Source organism: Enhydra lutris, unplaced genomic scaffold (genome assembly GCF_002288905.1).
Source record: "Enhydra lutris kenyoni isolate GAN:26980312 unplaced genomic scaffold, ASM228890v2 scaffoldscaffold10, whole genome shotgun sequence".
In the NCBI taxonomy this organism is placed as follows: domain Eukaryota; kingdom Metazoa; phylum Chordata; class Mammalia; order Carnivora; family Mustelidae; genus Enhydra; species Enhydra lutris.
In genome coordinates, this window is record NW_019154094.1 from 11,357,456 (window position 1) to 11,374,926 (window position 17,471).

General features: G+C 43.2%; 1 protein-coding gene across 3 annotated transcripts in view; it reads left to right on the forward strand.

The window, feature by feature from the left end:
• The window catches only part of LOC111143738 (calcium voltage-gated channel subunit alpha1 D), a 299,470-nt gene that overhangs the window by 139,770 nt on the left and 142,229 nt on the right, over positions 1-17,471 (forward strand). For all 3 annotated transcript variants that reach the window (XM_022497561.1, XM_022497562.1, XM_022497560.1), the window contains exons 4-5: positions 5,299-5,438; positions 14,417-14,559. In XM_022497561.1, coding sequence (XP_022353269.1) covers positions 5,299-5,438; positions 14,417-14,559 — 283 coding nt within the window. The remainder of the gene's footprint in view (positions 1-5,298; positions 5,439-14,416; positions 14,560-17,471) is intronic.

Consider the following 17,471-nt stretch of genomic DNA (forward strand, 5'->3'; position numbering starts at 1 on the left):
GTGTGATGATATTGGGAGGTGGGGCCTTTGTGTGGGGTGATTAGGTCATGAGGGTGGAGAGCCCGTGACCAGGATCAGTGCCCTGAGAAGAAGAGGGAGAGAGAGACATCTCCTTCCAGAGACACCCAGGAAGGAAAGGTCAGACGAGGACGCAAGAGAGAGTCAGCTGTCTGCGCGGTAGGGAGAGCGCTTTCACCAGACACCAAACCAGTTGGCGCCTTGGTCTGGGACTTCCAGCCTCCGGGACCATGAGGGATCTCTGCTGTTTAAGCACCCCCGCCCCGCCCCGGTCTACGGCATTTTGCTATGGTGGCCTGAGCAGACTAAAACAATTACGGAACTTCTTAGCAGGAAGGGACAGTGAATAATGCTCGGTTGAAACCTCATGTTTTGCTCATTTATTTACTCATTTATAAATACCAAATGCTTTTTATGGCAAGCCTTGAGAATACAATGAGGCGTGAAATGGGAATCGTCTCTGATCTTATAGAAATTCCTTTCTTGGAGGGGACACACGCCGAAGAGATAACTTGAAGGAGTTTAGAATTTCCGTGGTGAATAGGACCATGGGGAGGGCATTGTGGGCTTTGATCGCATGTCTGACAGTGGGCCCTCATTTTGTCTGGGAGGTCGGCAAAGGTTTCTCTGAGAAAGTGTTATTTAACCTGCGTCTTGAAGGACAAGAAGAGCTTACCTGATGAGCACGTGGGGTGGGAGGAACCATTCTAGAAAATGGGAACAGGACATGGATCTAAAACAGTGGCTGAGCCTGGGGGGTGGCGGGCTGGGAGAAAACAGATCCTGTAGCCACAAGCCCCGGGTTGCCCCTGCTCCCACAGGCTGCGCTTCTCCCAGCCGTGTGTCCCTTGTGTGCTTGCTCTGGAGCGGGGCGTTTACACACATGATGAGGTGGGGAAGCAGGGGGGCCCCTTGGTGGCGTGCGGGGCGCTTGTGGAAGAGAAGGAAGCCGGAAGAGGAAGTGAGGGAAGGAGGAATGAGGACATGCCCTGCTGGCTCGGGTCAGGAAGGAGGGGAGGGGCCAGCCGAGATGTTGAGATGGATCGTCAGTTTGGCACTGTGACCCTTTCTTCCAAGCTCATTGCAGAAAGGGTTAATGGCAACTTAGGTACATATCCTTGTTTTTGCTTTTTTGATGCGCATGCTAGGATCATAAAACCTCCTGTTTTTCTAGTCCCCTTTAAGTCTAGCTTTGTCTGCTACTTTTTCCTGCATGCTTCCTGTCTATGCCCCATGTTGGGGGTGGGGGCTGGGATTACAAAGACGGGAAGAGATGCTCCCTGCCCATAGGGAGTCTGGGGCCGTAGGGTGAGGAGTGGTGGTGTCGGGATGAGCAACACCAGCAGGGTGTCAGCCAGGAGAGCCTTCCCAGAGATGGGGCACTATGTGGGCGATGACCAAAGCAAGGAGTTGAACCTTTCTTGGCTCATAAATCCTTGTAATCTTCTGACAGTGGGTTGAGATCTCTGGGAAGATCCAGGTCAGGCTTTCTGAGGAGGACCCTGGGATGGGTGGCTGGCTGGCTGGCTGGCTATTCACACCACAGTCCTAGTGAAAGGGCCCCTGAGAACCGGAGAGGAGAGAAGCAGGTGTAATCGAGGGGTCCTGCTACCTCCCTCCCATTCCTAGTTGACAGTTCCAGTGTCTCCAGGTTCTCTTTGAGGTTAACTGGTACAGAGGCTCTTCTCCATGGTGAATCTTCATTATTCAAAGAAGCTCTCGGGTTTCTGAATTAGATGTGGAGCCTTTATTTCTGATGCCTTGAGGTCTCATGAGCGACATTCATCCCTACATAAGGTGGTCCCTGGGTAAGAGGAATTTTTAAAAATTTTTTTTAAAAAGGAGATTTGACTAGTGCTGGCCACCCAACATCTGCGGTCAGTGAGAAGGATCCCCGCTCCTGGTCCGGTGAGGGCACAGGCCTGTGGTCCTGCCTGGTAAGTGTTGGGAGACTGAGATGCAGGAATTACCTCATTTCTCTGTTTTGCCTGGGACTGTGAGGTTTTATGAAGCAGCCCTGCCCTCAGGATACCTTCTTTTGTGTCCAGTCCTGGAGGCTTCCTGCTTGCCTCTTCCTGAGTCATACCCCCTTCCTGTGCGCTCTCCTCCATCTGAGGCACAGACCCCGTATCTTCTCTATGCAGCACCTCACTGGGTCTCTCCCACTGGCTGTGCATTCCCACCTTGCCCAGGTAGGAACCTGACCTTCCTGGTGACTTCCTTTGCAAATGATGAACTCAACATTCCTTCCTCAAATGAACAGTTCTTTTGTAAATAATTACCTCTCCAGCCGGTGATGGTTGTTTTGCAAATTTTTTTTTTTTTTAACACTACATTTGCTTACTGTGGAGGTATATTTGTTTTGCAGGAGTCCTTTTTAATGGCAGGATTTGGGGGCAAGAACGACACTGGCTTCTAGACTAACCGGTCTCTCTAGGCTGTCGTGGTTCAATTGGCATCACAGTAGAGGCTCCATAATAAAGAATCCCATTAAAGCAAGGTTATATTTCCTACAATCAATTCCATCAGGTAATGCACTAAGGATTTTTGGAAATAGAAACCCAATTTTTTAAAAGGAGAGACACAGAGGACGACAAGAGAACGAGACATAAAAGAACCCTAAACAATTTAGTTATACAAATGGTCCTTGTATTATTGTGGCAATATTACTTACAAATAAAAGCCAAAGAGGAAAAACAAGCTGTGTTTGCTAGATGTACTCTCTGTTCCCTGCCTTGTTTTTCTGCTCTAAAGCATAGGACTGTGTTGACGTAGGAATGTAACTGCTATGAATATTGATGGCAGCAAAAGCCTTTTTTCTCTGTCTGGCCTAGTAAATAAAGCAGAAGGGATAAAAAGGGAAAAGGAATTATAAAATCAGCATGCTGTTTTTAGCTTATCTCGTTCCCCTAGAACTCCAAGTCTTAGAAGCATATTGACAACGTACATTTGGTGGTCAGGGTCCAATTTGAGTATAGTGGGTTGGTGTTTTCAGGGATTTTTGCTTCTGGTTCAAGTAACAGAGTTGTTCTCTCCTTTAAGCCCTCCAAGTTAGCGTCACCTCCTCAGTGAAGCCTTCCAGGATCCCTCCTCCTTAGCCAGAGGCAAAGTTCAAGTCATAGTCCTGGCTCCCAGGGAATATGGAGAGTAAATGAGGGAGTCCCAGGAGGTCTGCAGGCTCATGCATACCCAGAGGGCATGGCTGTGGGAAGGAGAAGGGGGACGCATTCAAGGAAAGTCTTGGCAGCTCCGTGAAGGGGGGTGCAGCACCTGGGAGGAGCCAGGCTGAGGGCAGGGCCAGTTGGGAGGTCCGGGGAAAGCATGGGTGTACAGGTTGGAGATGAGTGAGACCATATGGTTGCAGACACGCGGACTCTGTCTAACTCACACCACGAAAGAATTTATTAGACTCTTGGATGGTGTTCAAGGGTCAAAGGGAGCTCTGGAGGACAGGGTGGGGATGGCGGGGACCCGGTGGGGAGGAACCAATGAACTGGCTTTTCAGCAAGACCAGAGGGAGGTCAAGAATGGGGGCAAAGGCTGGGCGCCCAGGGGTGGTTGGATGACTGCCCTGGTGGTAGAGAGTGAGGACGTGAGGGATGCCCGGGTGGCTCAAGTGGTTGAGTGTCTGCCATCCATTCAGGTCATGATCTCTGGGTCCTGGGATCAAGACCTGAGTCGGGCTCCCTGCTCACCGGGGAGCCTGCTTCCCCCTCTGCCTACCCCTCCCTCTGCTTGTACTCCCTCTCTCACTCTCTCTCAAATAAATAAATACAATCTTAAAAAAAAAAAAAAAAGAGGGAGGATGTGGCAGTAGACAGAGGGAAGGTCAGGCCAGGTGATGGTAGGAGGGTGGCCGAGGCCATCTCGCACTGGTCACGTAACAAAGCAGAGTCCCTGTGGGGAAGGAGGGGACCAGTCCTCCAGCCTTCTCAGAGGGCTCGGGATGCAGAATCGGCCTCTCTACATTCTGTCTTGGGGCATTGGCAGTGTTCATGTTTGGAACAGACTAAACCTCCCTCCCCCTGACCCCCTGGACTAAACCTTTCGAGGGTAGGGAGGGCAGTGGAGCTTTCTCTAATCCTGGCTCCTGGTGTGGGGTCCGTCATATGGAAGAGATGCTCACTCAGTGTTTCCTGAGCCAAATTCATTTGACCTCTTGCACCAGGCATCTTCGAAAGTGATTTCTGTGACTTCCATCTTCCTAAGGTATTTGTAATTTTCCTTGGGTCCCATGGGGTAGAATTAATATTTGTGGAGGGCTTTATGGCCCATGTGGAAGAGTTTTAATTGCTGATGGTTTTTCATTGAGTTATTAAGTAGCCTCTTGCCAGGGAGTGCCTCTTATAAAATTAATTGCACACATCCCAGTGGGTTGGTATTTCTATTAAAGCTGAAGCTGCATAAAGAAAACCTTTACAATAGAGGAAAGGAGTCAACATTTTTAGACCTGCTGAGGGATGTGTTCTCCGGACCCACAAAGTCGCCTGAGTCGGAACGGGAAGGGTTGTAAGAGTCATTGAGTCTCCAAGGTCTGGGCAGCCAGCTGGGAGCGGCTACCGGTGGAGGGGCGCTGGCAGGAGGGGAGGACGCAGAGGTGGAGCCTGGGCTCCGTGGGAGGGTGTGTGGCGACCACTGACCACTCGACAGTGTCAGCTGGGGAAGACTGCGTGTCAGTACTCAGACGGGAGGATTCCCATCCTGAATTTGCTCCCCTTCTGTGCCGGTGAGGAGAATGAGGTCTAGAGGAGAGGAGGGACTTGCTGAGGTCACCTTGCTGCTCTGTGACAACGAGGACCCTGACTTTGAAATCGGGCATAAACCCAAGAGGAAGAGAGCGGGTCAAAGCAGCCGCATCTTCCTTTCTTCCAAAGGACATTCTGTTCAAAGCTGCTGTAGGAATCTTGTTGCCCCCTTGTGCTTTTCTGGGCCTGACTTGGCAATCTCAGGAGGAAAACATGCCACGTTTTGCAAATGTGTGCAAATAACAAACATGCCCCTTCTGTCCCCGGCAGACTCATTGCACACGCATCAGGGCAGGTGGCAAAATGCAGTCGTGCAGCCTGGAATGAAAAGTGCTTTACACTTAGCGGTTTATGAGAAATTCAGTGTTAGAATTAAAACGCATTCCTGGCACAGGTGCTGTGTTAATGGTGCCATTTCTCATAATAAAACTTTGCTTGGAGAAAAATGCCTATATCTCAGAGATATTGATTCTAATTCCTGTTTCTTTTTCTTCTTCTCCCTCATCCCCCCTCCCCTTTTTGTTTCTCTTCACAGGAAAAAGTAGAATATGCCTTCCTGATTATTTTTACAGTCGAGACCTTTTTGAAGATTATAGCGTATGGATTATTGCTACATCCTAATGCTTATGTTAGGAATGGATGGAATTTACTGGATTTTGTTATAGTAATAGTAGGGTAAGTCCCTTTTATTTTGGGGGAATGTTTGGAAGATGGGAGGCAGGGAGTAATGGAAAGCCGCAGTGTCTTGAGGGAACATCGTTGCTCAGCACTTGAGGCCAGAACTTTCAGGAGGGTTTTGAAGATGAGTCATGCTGCTATCAGTCTCTGGGTTCGAATCCCCTCATTGCTTTTACTTCCTTTCCAGTAACACGTGTAGAAGGAGGTTGAAGCTCCCAATGTAAGAGGGGTTCCAGAGGACTTGGGTTTTCACAAATAGGCCAGCCCTGCTGGTGGCTAGAGTCAAATGAGTAGAACTCTTACACTTAGCACCCTGGTAAATAAAAAGCAAACAAACAAACAAAAAACCCCAAACCAGTAAAATAGTAATAAATCCTTCAGAGCAGCAAGGTACTCTTCTATTTAACAGCCCTGAGCAAAGCTATTAATTTTTTTTTGCTGACTTATGGGAAAAACTTTGGCATGCTACTGTCCCATTTTAAATAAAAAAACAAGTGTCTGAATAATGTCAGGTATCTGGCATGAAATGAAATAAGTCAGAAAATGCAGAGAAGCAGGCATTCTCCAGAAATTGTGTCACAGGAAGGAGACACCAACAGTTTAGTTATAGAAGAGTGTTTCAAAAAACATAAAACAAAAAACAGTGGGCTACGTTGTGTGATTCTGGTCTGCCATACCTGGAAATTTTGCCAGTGAGAGAAAAAAAATAAATCTGCATCAGAGGAGTTTTGGGCCTTTGGACCAAAGACCCACATAAGGAAAGACGACCTATCCCTTTGCTGAGTCTTCATTATCCAACTGTAAAGTGCGTTGCTCCTAAACTTGTATGTGGTCCTACAGAGAGAGGTTGTTAATCTCTTTGTGTTCATCTCTATAACTTTGGTCAACTTCCTTTTGAAGTTGAGCAACGTAATTTTTCTTACTTTTTAAAAATCGTGTATCCTTTAGATTTTCATGGGAGACTAATATAGCTGGATGTTAGGAGAGTGGGATAAATTTTGAACTTGCCCTTTCAAACCTAAGGAAATTCAAATGGGATCCAAAATGGTGGCCCAGTGAAATAATTAGACTCAAGGGGGAAAAGTCCGCTTTTGTAAAAACCATCATAGGGCATGGCACCTAAGGTATTAGTGCAAAGGTAGTGCAGCTGAAATGAACAGTTAGTAGGTATGTACCATACCTTCCTGTATTTGCTGACATCTAATATGGAATGGCAAGCAGGAGCCTTGCAGGTCTCTTGGTTCTGGAACAATCTCGCTGTGCCTCTCCTGAGCCTAGACTTTGTGTTCAGCTACAGGGTGGAGATGCTTAGCTCCATTTCTTTTGTCCTTACCCTACAATCACCTCAGCTTTCTACCTTGAGATATTTTTCAGATTCTAGTAGAATGCAAAGACAGGGACCCAGACAGAGGGTGGTGGTCTCATTGCACTGTGAAGACTGAGACAAGAGTCCAGGAAGGCCATTGGGGGTTGAAATTTGACAGGCATGGGATGGGAGGGAGGGGGCACTTGTCAGAGCAAGAGCTCCATAAATATGCCTTGGGGTCCTCTTGAACATTGCCTGAAGAATAATCTATCCTTACAGGGGGTAAGAATCCGTGAGGCCAGTAAAATAATACTACTGGGAGGGAAAAAAAAAAAGAGAGAAGCTGGAGACTATTAGCTGAACAATAATTACAACTCCCTTAGGTCTGAGAGATGTTTGAGTTATGACCAACCAGAATGGAAAGACCTGGACTGTCAGTAGAGACCCCAGAAGGGCCATTAGTAGTAGGGCTAAACTAAATCTAGGGTAAGGGTTGGCAAACTATGGCCAATGGGCCAAATTTAGCCTGCCACAAATTTTTGTAAATAAAGTTGTACTGTAACATGGTCACATGCATTTGTTTACATACTTGAGTAGTTGAGGTCCACAAAGCCTGAACTATTTACTATCTGTTTTGCCAATTCCTGCTAGAAAGTAAAGATCACATGAATCCCTTGCTAATGATGTTTGAAAAGAAGCCTGAAAAGGAGCAAACTGATATGAAAAGCAAACTGCCTGACAAAAAAACAAACAAACAAACAAACAAACAAAAAAACCCCAACTCAACACTTTTTAAAGGAATACAACAAAACCCAGACACTTACCAAGTGTCCAGCATCCAGTCAGATCTTATAACCATTAATTAAGACATATGGCCCATAAGTAGGAGGAAATTCCAGCTATAGAGACAGACTTAGAAATGACAGAGATGGTGGAATTAGTAGATTACTTTAAAAGACTTAAAAACAGCTATTATGGGAAAATATGACCACAATGAGAAAAGACTGGACAATAAAAGAAAGAACCACATGGGACTTTGAGAGTTGAAAAATTTTCCTGGATTGGCTTAATAGGAAATTAGACACAACAGAAGAAAAAAAAAATTAAGGAACTTGAAGACCTAGCAGTAACATAAAGAATAATGATGGAGAAAAACTGAACACCACCTTGGTGATCTGCAGGGTAATATCAGGTGGCCTAACATACATATATTTGGGGATTCCCAGAAGAGAGGGGATAGAGGGGAGTCAGAAAAAAATATTCGAAGAAATGACTCCAGATTTTCTAAATGTGATGAGCAATACAAATTCACAAATTTAGAGCTCAACAAAGCTCAAGCAAAGTAAACATGGAGAAAGCTACATCAAAGTACACCCTAATCATAATGAAATTGCTCAAAACCAAGGATAAAGAGAATATCTGAAAAATAATCAGAGAAAAAGACATTCCTGGACTTTTCATCAGCATTACAGAAGCCAGAAGACAGTAGAGAGAGATCTTTAAAGTGCTAGGGAAAATGTCAACCTAGAATTCTTACTTTGTGAAAATAGCTTTCATAACTGAAGTAAAAAGACTTTCTCAGACAAACCAAAGCTGAGGATTCACCTCCCGTAAACCTATACCTCAACAAATGTTAAAGGCATTTCTTCACACTGAAGGAAAATGAAATTAAAAAAATGAATTCCAGGAAGGGTAAATGAATGGGTAAATATAAAAACATTTTTTCCTTCATTTTAAAATCTTCTTAAAAATAATTGATTATTTAAAGCCCAAGCCCAAGTAGTAACAATGTATTTTTCATAGCTTCTGTGAACGTATAATATGTGACAATAATAGCACAAAGGACAGGAAGAAGGAAATAGCTATATACTATTGAAAACAGCTTGTACAGCTGGTGGTAAATATGATAAAATATTATTTGAAAGTAGACGGTAATAAGTTAGAGATGATGACATAAACCCTAGAGAACAGGCCAGCAAACCTCAGCCCATAGAACAAATATGGTTTATTACCTTTTTTATTTTTCACTTTGACAAAGTATTTTCCTGTCTGCTTGGGAAGATAATTTTATCAGAAGACAGTCACACTCACTCATGTTTATGGCTATTTGGTGTTAGGATGGCAGAACTGAATAGTTGTGACAGTGACCCTATGGCCTACGAGTCCCAAAATAGTTACTATCTGACACTCCACAGAAGATTTTTGCTAACATTTGCCATAGAGAAGCCACCAGAAAAATAAATGGGTATAGTTAATAAGCCCATGTTGGAGATTAAATAGAATTTTTAAATGCTCAGTAATTCAAAACAGGGATGTAGAAAAAAGGAACAATGGACAGGGCAAACAGAAAACAAACAGCAAGATAATAGATATAAGCCCACCTAAATCTTTATTATAATAGGGAGTTTATCAGATTTTACAGATTAAAAACCCAGACCCAACTCTATAGTAGCTACAAGAAACCTAACTTATAAAGATGCAAAGAATTTGAAAGTAAAAAGGCAGGAAAAATATATATACCATGTGAAAACTAATCTAAAGAAAGGTAGAGTGGCAATATTAGTCCTAAAAAGTAGACTTCAGAACAAGGAATATTATCAAGGATATAAATATTTCATAGTGATGAAAGAATTCTTTCATGAAGAAGATATAATTATATAATATTATATATTAATTATATGTAATTATCATAACATATAGTATATATAATTAATATACAGAACTTCAGAATACACCAAGCTTCAAAATACACCAAGCAAACCTGGAAAGAACTGAAGAAAAGAATGGACAAATCTATTATTGTAGTTATACATTTCAATATTTCTCTCACAAGTATTGATAGAACATCTAGAAAGAAAATCACCAAGTATATAGGGTATTTGACCAGTACCGCCTAACTTGACTTAATCGGTATTTTTAGAACACTCGGGACCAGAAAGCACATTCTTTTCACATGCACATGTAGCATTGACCAAGAACTATTCTGGGCAATAAAATAAGTTTTAGTGAATTTAAGAGTATTAAAGTCATCAAAATTATGTATTCTGAATGAATTTAGCAATGTTTCTGGATAGAAGATCAGTGTTAGAACATGTGAATTTCTATATGCTAGTCATGAACAATTGGAAAATGAAATTTTAAAGACATTATTTACTATAACATCAAAAAGCATAAATATTTAAGGATAAATAGCACACCACAAATGACTAAACTTTGCTGAGAGCAATTAAAGAATACCTAAATAAATGGAATGATGTACCATGTTCATGGATTGGACGGCTCAGTTATTCTTAGGATATCAGTTCTTCTCAAACTGAGCTATAGATTGAATCCTAATCTAAATCCCAGCAAGATTGCTGTAGAGATTGACAGTTTATTCAAAAACTTATATGGAGGGCACCTGGCTGGCTCAGTGGGTTAATGCCTCTGCCTACAGCTCAGATCATGATCTCAGGGTCCTGGGATCGAGCCCTGCATCGGGCTCTCTGCTCAGCTAGGCGCCTGCTTCTCCCCCCCCCCCCCGCCTACTTGTGATCTCTGTCTGTCAAATAAATAAATAAAATCTTAAAAAAAAAACTTATATGGAAATTAGGCTGAAGATTAGCTGAAGAAATATTTAAGAACAAAGCTGGAATCTGATCTTAAGGCTTACTATAAAGCTACAGTAGTCAAGACTACTGTATGATGTTGGCATAAGAAGTAGACTTAAAGATCAATGGAACATAATTAGGGATTCTAGAAATAGACCTATATGTATATAATCAATTTATTTTAGACAAAGTTGCCTTGTTTTAAGTGGGTTGAATTTGTTTCAGTGGGTTGAATTATAAGTTGTAGTACTAAATTGTAGTCCATTTTTAACAAATGGTACTGGAACAACTATTTATCCATATGAAAAAAAAGGATCTTTATTCTTACCTTATAATATACACAAATATTACCTTAAAATGGGTCATAGACCTTTGTGTGAAAGCTGAAACTATATAATGTCTAGGGGAAGATCTTTGTGACCTTGGGAAAGGCAGAGTTTTGTTTTTTTTTTTTTTTAGGACCCAAAAAGCACCAGCCATAAAAGAAATAATTGAAATTTTGGAGCTTACCAAAATTTAAAATTTTTCTTCAAAAGATAGTGTAAAGAAAATTAAAAATTAAGGCACAGGCTGGGAAAAAATATTCACAATACAGATAAATGACAAAGGACTTGTATTCAGAATATATAAAGAATTCTTACTACCCATTAGTAAGAAGACAACCTATATAAATGGACAAAAGATTCGAACAGATCTTCACAAAAGAGGATATGTAAATGGTTAACAAGCACCTGAAAAGATGTTCAACATCATTAGAAATTAGAGAAGTGCAAATTAAAATCCCAGTGACACACTACATACCCACTAGCATTACTAAATATAGAAAGATTGACAGTACTAAATCTTAGCCAAGATGTGGAGCAACTGGAACTCTCATACCCTGCTTGTAGAAATGGAAAATGGTGTAGTCACTTTGGGAGAGTTTGCCAGCCTCTTACCATGTTAATCATACTCTAACCACAGGACCATATTACTCTTAGTTACTTACCAAGATAAATGAAAACACATGCTCACAGAGTTTATTCATAATGGAGAAAAACTGGAAATGACCCAGATATCACCTAACAGGTGAATGGATAGATTCATTATGGTATATTCATACAATGGAATATCCCAACAATAAAAAGAAATGAACTGTGGATAGATGTAACAACTTGGATAAGTCTCAAAAAATGTGGTGAGCAAAAGAAGTTAAAAGAAGAACATGTGTTGTATGATTTCATTTATTAAAGATTCTGGAAAAGGGAAAAAACAACCCAAACTGATAGACAGCCAATCAGTGGATACCAAAGGCTGAGCCAAGAGGGAGATAATTGCACAGAGCTATTAAAGAACTATGGGAGATGGTGGAAATGTTCTCGATCTTGACTGTGGTGTTTGCACTTGGACTTCTACATTTGATAAAACGCCTCTCATTGTACATTTTAAGTAGATGTATTTTATCATATATAAGTTGATCTGTAATAAGGTTGACTTAAAAAGTAAAAAAAATCACCTAGGAAACGAAAATAGGAATGGACTCATTGGTCTTTCTTATTAAATATGAAGAACTTGAGAAGATTATTTATTTTATCCAAAATATGCACTAAATTATAGTCAAAGAGCAGAAGAAAAATTTAAAAAAGTTATTAGGCCTTCATGTGAATCAAATTTCTACTCACTAAAGTTTCCAACTGCAGGCTGTATCTCAATCCAATGGATTTTCCATTCCAAGCCAACTGTGACCTATTGCTTTTGTCAAGATTCCCAATAACAGAGACATTAAGGAAGTAACTGATACTTCTGAAATGTTAACGGTAATAGTGTGACCACAAGAGGACTCAATGTGTCTACCAGAGCTGATAGTGTTCCCTGCATAGAAAAGTTTACTCCACTCACTTAATGTTTCAGTCAACATACATTTCAGGCTCATCACTTAAACTTTTGTGAAGAAAAGTGGGACAGTCATGCTAGGGCTTCTAACTTGAGTCCGTTTAAGTAGCTCCTTGCCTTTTTCCTCTGCATTGGGGTAAACTTTATAACATTCTAGGATCAAATACTTTCTCTTCATGTCCTGAACTCTCCAGGTGTGTGGTCTTTTTTCTCATTGGGGGTGGTGGGCCTGAGTGGTGAAGGGAGTAGAATCATAGAATATTAGACTGGGAAGGGCAGGGCTCTGGATCCTTTAATCCAGTTTTCTCCTTTTACAGAGGGGGAAACTGAGGCCTAGAGGAGGAGAGGAACTTTCCTAAAGCCTCCTAACTCTTAGGAATGGAAGCCAGCTCCAGCCCCTTCCACCCCTGGCTATCTGGAGAAGGCTGCCAGCTTCCCTCTCTGGCTCAGGTTCCTATGTTATGGGAGAGAGACATCATTCACCTGTTTTCAAGGGCATTGCTGAAGAACAAGGGGTCAAAGGACCATGAAGTACGCACTGTAAAACACAGACACTTGAAAGTGATCTTCATTCACCACCTGCATAAATTACTTTCCTAACCCTTTGGGATGAAAATTCCTGTGGCTGCCACATTTCAGAAGAGTTTGAGGTTTTTCTTTCTTCCTTGTTCTTTGTTTTTGTGAAGCTATGAATTTGTTTTGGAGGGGAGAATTTTAACTGGAGCCTTGCTGCAGGGGTTTACAGTAATTAAAAAAAAAAAAAAAAAAAAACTATTCTAATGAGAGAAACCGGTCATAAATTTGATCTATTTCTCCAGTCATAACTAGAGGGAGCCCACCATCTGAAGGTCTGAAAGGGTAGAGGTTTGATTTATCCCTCTCCACGGGTGCCACCCTGCTCTGCCCCCACCTAGGTTCACTGCTAATTGCTGGACTGTTGTTAAAACACATGGCTGGTCTTTAAGTGCCCCAGAATGATAGGACTATGCCTGATCAGGACTGTAATCAGACCACCCTGTATTTTATGGACTTCGTGTCTTGGCGGTCCAGAAGCATGCCAGTGGGGGCAGAGTTTCTGCTTCAGCTCCTAATTAAACTTCAGAAACCTTTTCTTTGTTGCTGGGCCAGTCATCCCCACAATCTGATTGGCCAGAGTTGATTCTATTTGAAATGGGCAAATTTAGATTTATTCTGAAAAACAAGCATTAATTCCAAAGAGTAAATGTTTATTTGAAAGAGCAAAAGTAACTGTCAAGTGAGCAGATTGTCTGAAAATAGCTTTATCCAAAAAAACCTTTGGAGAGTAGGAAAAAATGTGTCGTGGCTGCCAGATTAAATATTAGACACATTTCAAAAGAGAAAATGACGATATTAATCCTTTACCTTGGGTTACTGCTTTTGGCCTTTGCACAACTCCTCAGTATCTGTGATTTATATCATTCCTTGAACATCCCTGTGTGGGTAGAGGGTCATGTGTGTGTGGGGAGGGCCTGTACCAGAAATTGTGTAACACATTGATTAAGATTTGGGACTTTGAATCAATGTTCACTCACCCATTGATTTACTCCTCAGAAATTTCTCGAGCATCTTCTGTGTTGAGTTCTAGGCACTAGGCTTGAACAGACTAAACAACAAATGAACTACACAGACTAAAAGTCCCTGCTCTCATGGGACCTGGATCCTGAGGGGGCCAACGCACCTGGATTCATACATTAGTTCTACACTAATAGTGTGACCGTGGGCAAGTTACTTGTTCTCATCAAGTGTGTTTCCTCACATGTAGATAATAAGAATCCCTATTGCATCACACTTTCTAAGGACTAGGATGGTGCATGTAAAGTGTTCGGCCCATAGTGAATGTGTGTATGGAAGGTGGCCGCCATGTTGGTTTTCCTGGTGACTTCTGTTCCAGGGAAACCTAAGGTGGTTGGCTCCCTGGTGAGTTCCCTCTTCATTGGGACCGGACTTGCTCAGGGATGCTCTGTTGGCAGGAAAACAGCTGAGATTGGTTCTTGTTCTTGGTCATGTCAGAGGTGGGGGTGGCTTTTGGGATTCACAGCCTGATTCGTGCCTTTGCCCTGCTTCCCCTCTGCATAGGCAGCAGCCCCACAGAATTAGTCCTTGTGCAGAAATAACTACTATTATCCTCCTGGGTTCCTTCCCTGGGTGACAGCCTCTAATGTTTCTTCCTTTCTTCTTTTTTTCAGATTGTTTAGTGTAATTCTGGAACAATTAACCAAAGAAACAGAAGGCGGTAACCACTCCAGTGGCAAGTCAGGAGGCTTCGACGTCAAAGCCCTCCGCGCCTTTCGGGTGTTACGACCACTTCGACTAGTGTCAGGAGTGCCCAGTAAGCACGTCTTGTTTCCTAAAGCCAGGAGTTTGTTGACTTGATTTTTCTTCTGGGTGGGGCTCCGGATTCTGGAGCGGAGTGCTGTCAGGTGAGTTGCCGAGTGCCACCCAGACGACCACGGAGGGCTTCACGGCTCACAGCACACTTCTGCTTGCGTGGTCCCTTCGGACCCCGTGAGGGCCCCGAGAAGGCGCTAGGAGTGATTGTCGTCTTCCCGATTTTGTGGGAGAATCTCCTCTTACAGAGACACCGAGCGAGTGGTGACACGAGGCTTTGAGGCCAGGCTTCCTGATTCCAGGCTAGTTTCCCTTCTTGGACACCTTGCTGCCACCACCGCCCCCTGCTCCCAGGCCGGCCCCTCTGAAAGTGGTGGCTTATGCAGAGACACCGAGTGAGGGGGTTGGAGGGCTCCCAACAGACTGGCTTTCCTCAGAGTGAACAGCAACAGGGGGCTGGACTCCTGGAACGTCTGCTCAGCTTGTCTGGCTCTGGGGGAAGAGGTGGATGCTTCCGGGTCCTCCCTGCATGTAGGGGAGGGTCAGACCTGCTTGTAGGTGGTTTGGAGGACCGAATGAGATGATGCGGGGAGAGCCCCCGTAGCATGAGGTCTGGAGCACAGAGGTGGCCCTTCATGGTGAGGGATGCTGTTTTCTTCCACGAGGCTGCAATACTTCTCTGTGCCAGACCCTAGTTTGCTTTTTGCTTTAGACGTCTGGGCCAGGTTGAGTGCCAGCTGAACTGGGACAGATGCTGTCTGTGCTCTGGCCTGCGGCTGTAACGTGCTTCTGTTCCCCTAAGGACCATGGAGTCTGCTTCACTGGCCTCTGTCCCTCATGGGACAGCCCTGGTGGGGGGGGCTTGAGGGTAGAAATCTTAGCACCTCTCCAAGGGTTGTGGTGACAGCTGCCTCCTCCAGCCGGAGGAAGGATACGGGACCATAGGGTGTGCCTGTTTTCATGACTCATGAAGCCATCAAAAAAGCACAGATCATGTTGTTTTCACCTCTCCAGAAGTTCTTCATGAAATTTTATTAAACCTGTTGGCACTCGGGACACACCAAAAATTCTCTGGAAAAAAAAAAAAAAAGATTTCCAAATTTAACATTTTAAAATGTAGGAAGTGGTGTTTTATGTGGACTTGTTTTTCCAGATGGTTCATTTATTTTCATTGAAAAAGATCACAAGTCAAAACCACAGAGCTGTCTGGAAGCAATTGAGAAAAATAGAAATACCTTGGAAATGACTGGTTTTGTTATGTGGAACATGATGAAATGAGAAGTCCAACGAGCAAGCATGTTCTTTCAGATTTAGTTGTTACAGCCTAATCTAATCTCAAAGTCAACACGACAGCCTTTGTCCCCCCGCAAAGAGCAAAGGACAGCCTGTTTGCGGCACGTGTTGTAAGGGATGAGTGGGTGCTGTGGCTTCGTACGTGCAGGTCTGGTCGGGGAAGCTTCCTGAACTCACAGATCATTGCATTAGCTTCCCTGTTTCACGAGGTTTTCTCGAAATGGCTAGTCTAGGGTGCTCTTCAGAACAGGTTTTATTTTATTTTTTATTTTTATTTTTTTATTTATTTTTTTTTTTTTTTCAGAACAGGTTTTAAACTAAATTTCTTCCTTTTCTCCCTTGTACCATGATGGAGCTCTCTCGCATCACACGCTCCCAGAGGTCAGCAGGGAGAAATGGGGACCTGAGTCCTGTTGAGGACTTTTCAGCCCACAGTTATTAATTCCCCTAGTAGAGAATACCCAAGTCTCTCATCAGCCCCAACTGGGCCAGGGGTTCTGGGTCTTGATGTTTTCCGTGCTGGTTGGCAACTGGGGTCTAGTGATGTATTAAGAATGCTGAAATTGTTAAAAATGCCAGGGAAGGTGTGACAGTTTACACTTAAACCTGGGAATCATCTTGTACCTTCCCCAGAGCATTCAGACTGCAGTATAAGACATGATTCTGTGTGTGTCTGTGAATACGTATTCATTCGTTGGGAGGTATCGTAAAAGAGAGTGCCCAGACGTTTGTGGAGTTCTTAACCACCCACACTCAGATGATGAATATTTACCGGAGTCCCGGACCATCAGATGGGAAAGAACCCTACAGACCTTCCGTGGGCATCATCTCTTAGATGAGGAAGCCAAGGGCTGTGGAGGGCTAGCAGCTGGTGCAGATTCTCACAGCCAGTGGCTGGCCGAGTGAGGACAGACACACGCTGTCTTGGTTCCTGGCCTAGTGGTCTTTCCCTTCCACACCACTGTCTCCTGAGCTAGAGTCCCGAGAGCTCTGCTGTCCACGCTGATAACGCATCAAGGAGCCTAATGTCGGGAAAGTCTACACATTAACATTAAGATAAACCCCGTTAGCTCATAAATTTGGCCAATCTGAAATACAGTAGATACAATGAATGAATGAACATGTTCATGAAACACACAGTGCACTACCATAGAATTTCCAAAGAATTTAGAATGAATAATAGAAATCACCAAATGGTGATTTTTGAATGGCCCATCCTTGTCTTGAAAAACAAAACCAAAACAACCTGAGTACATTAGAGCAGTTATTTCTTTTCATCTAATGCCTGATATAAAAGGTGAAAATGTCAAAAACCATCCTATGAATCTTTTTTTTTTTTTTCCTAAAACCAATTGAACATTTAAATATCTGAAGGTGATACCTAGGATTTGGGTTGTAATGAGAGTCTTGGAAAGACGGGCTCTTCCTGAGTCAGAAACCTCTTCCCGGTTTTCCCTCCCCATCTCCTCCCTCTCTTTCCATGTGCTTGCCATCACGGTCAACTCTCATCACTGTTGTTAATGAATATTCTCTTGGATCGGTGTGTTCTGACTTCTTTCTTACTCCTAGTGTCTCAGCTGCTCACACACCTTCATTCTTTGAGTATGTGTTGGGGGAATG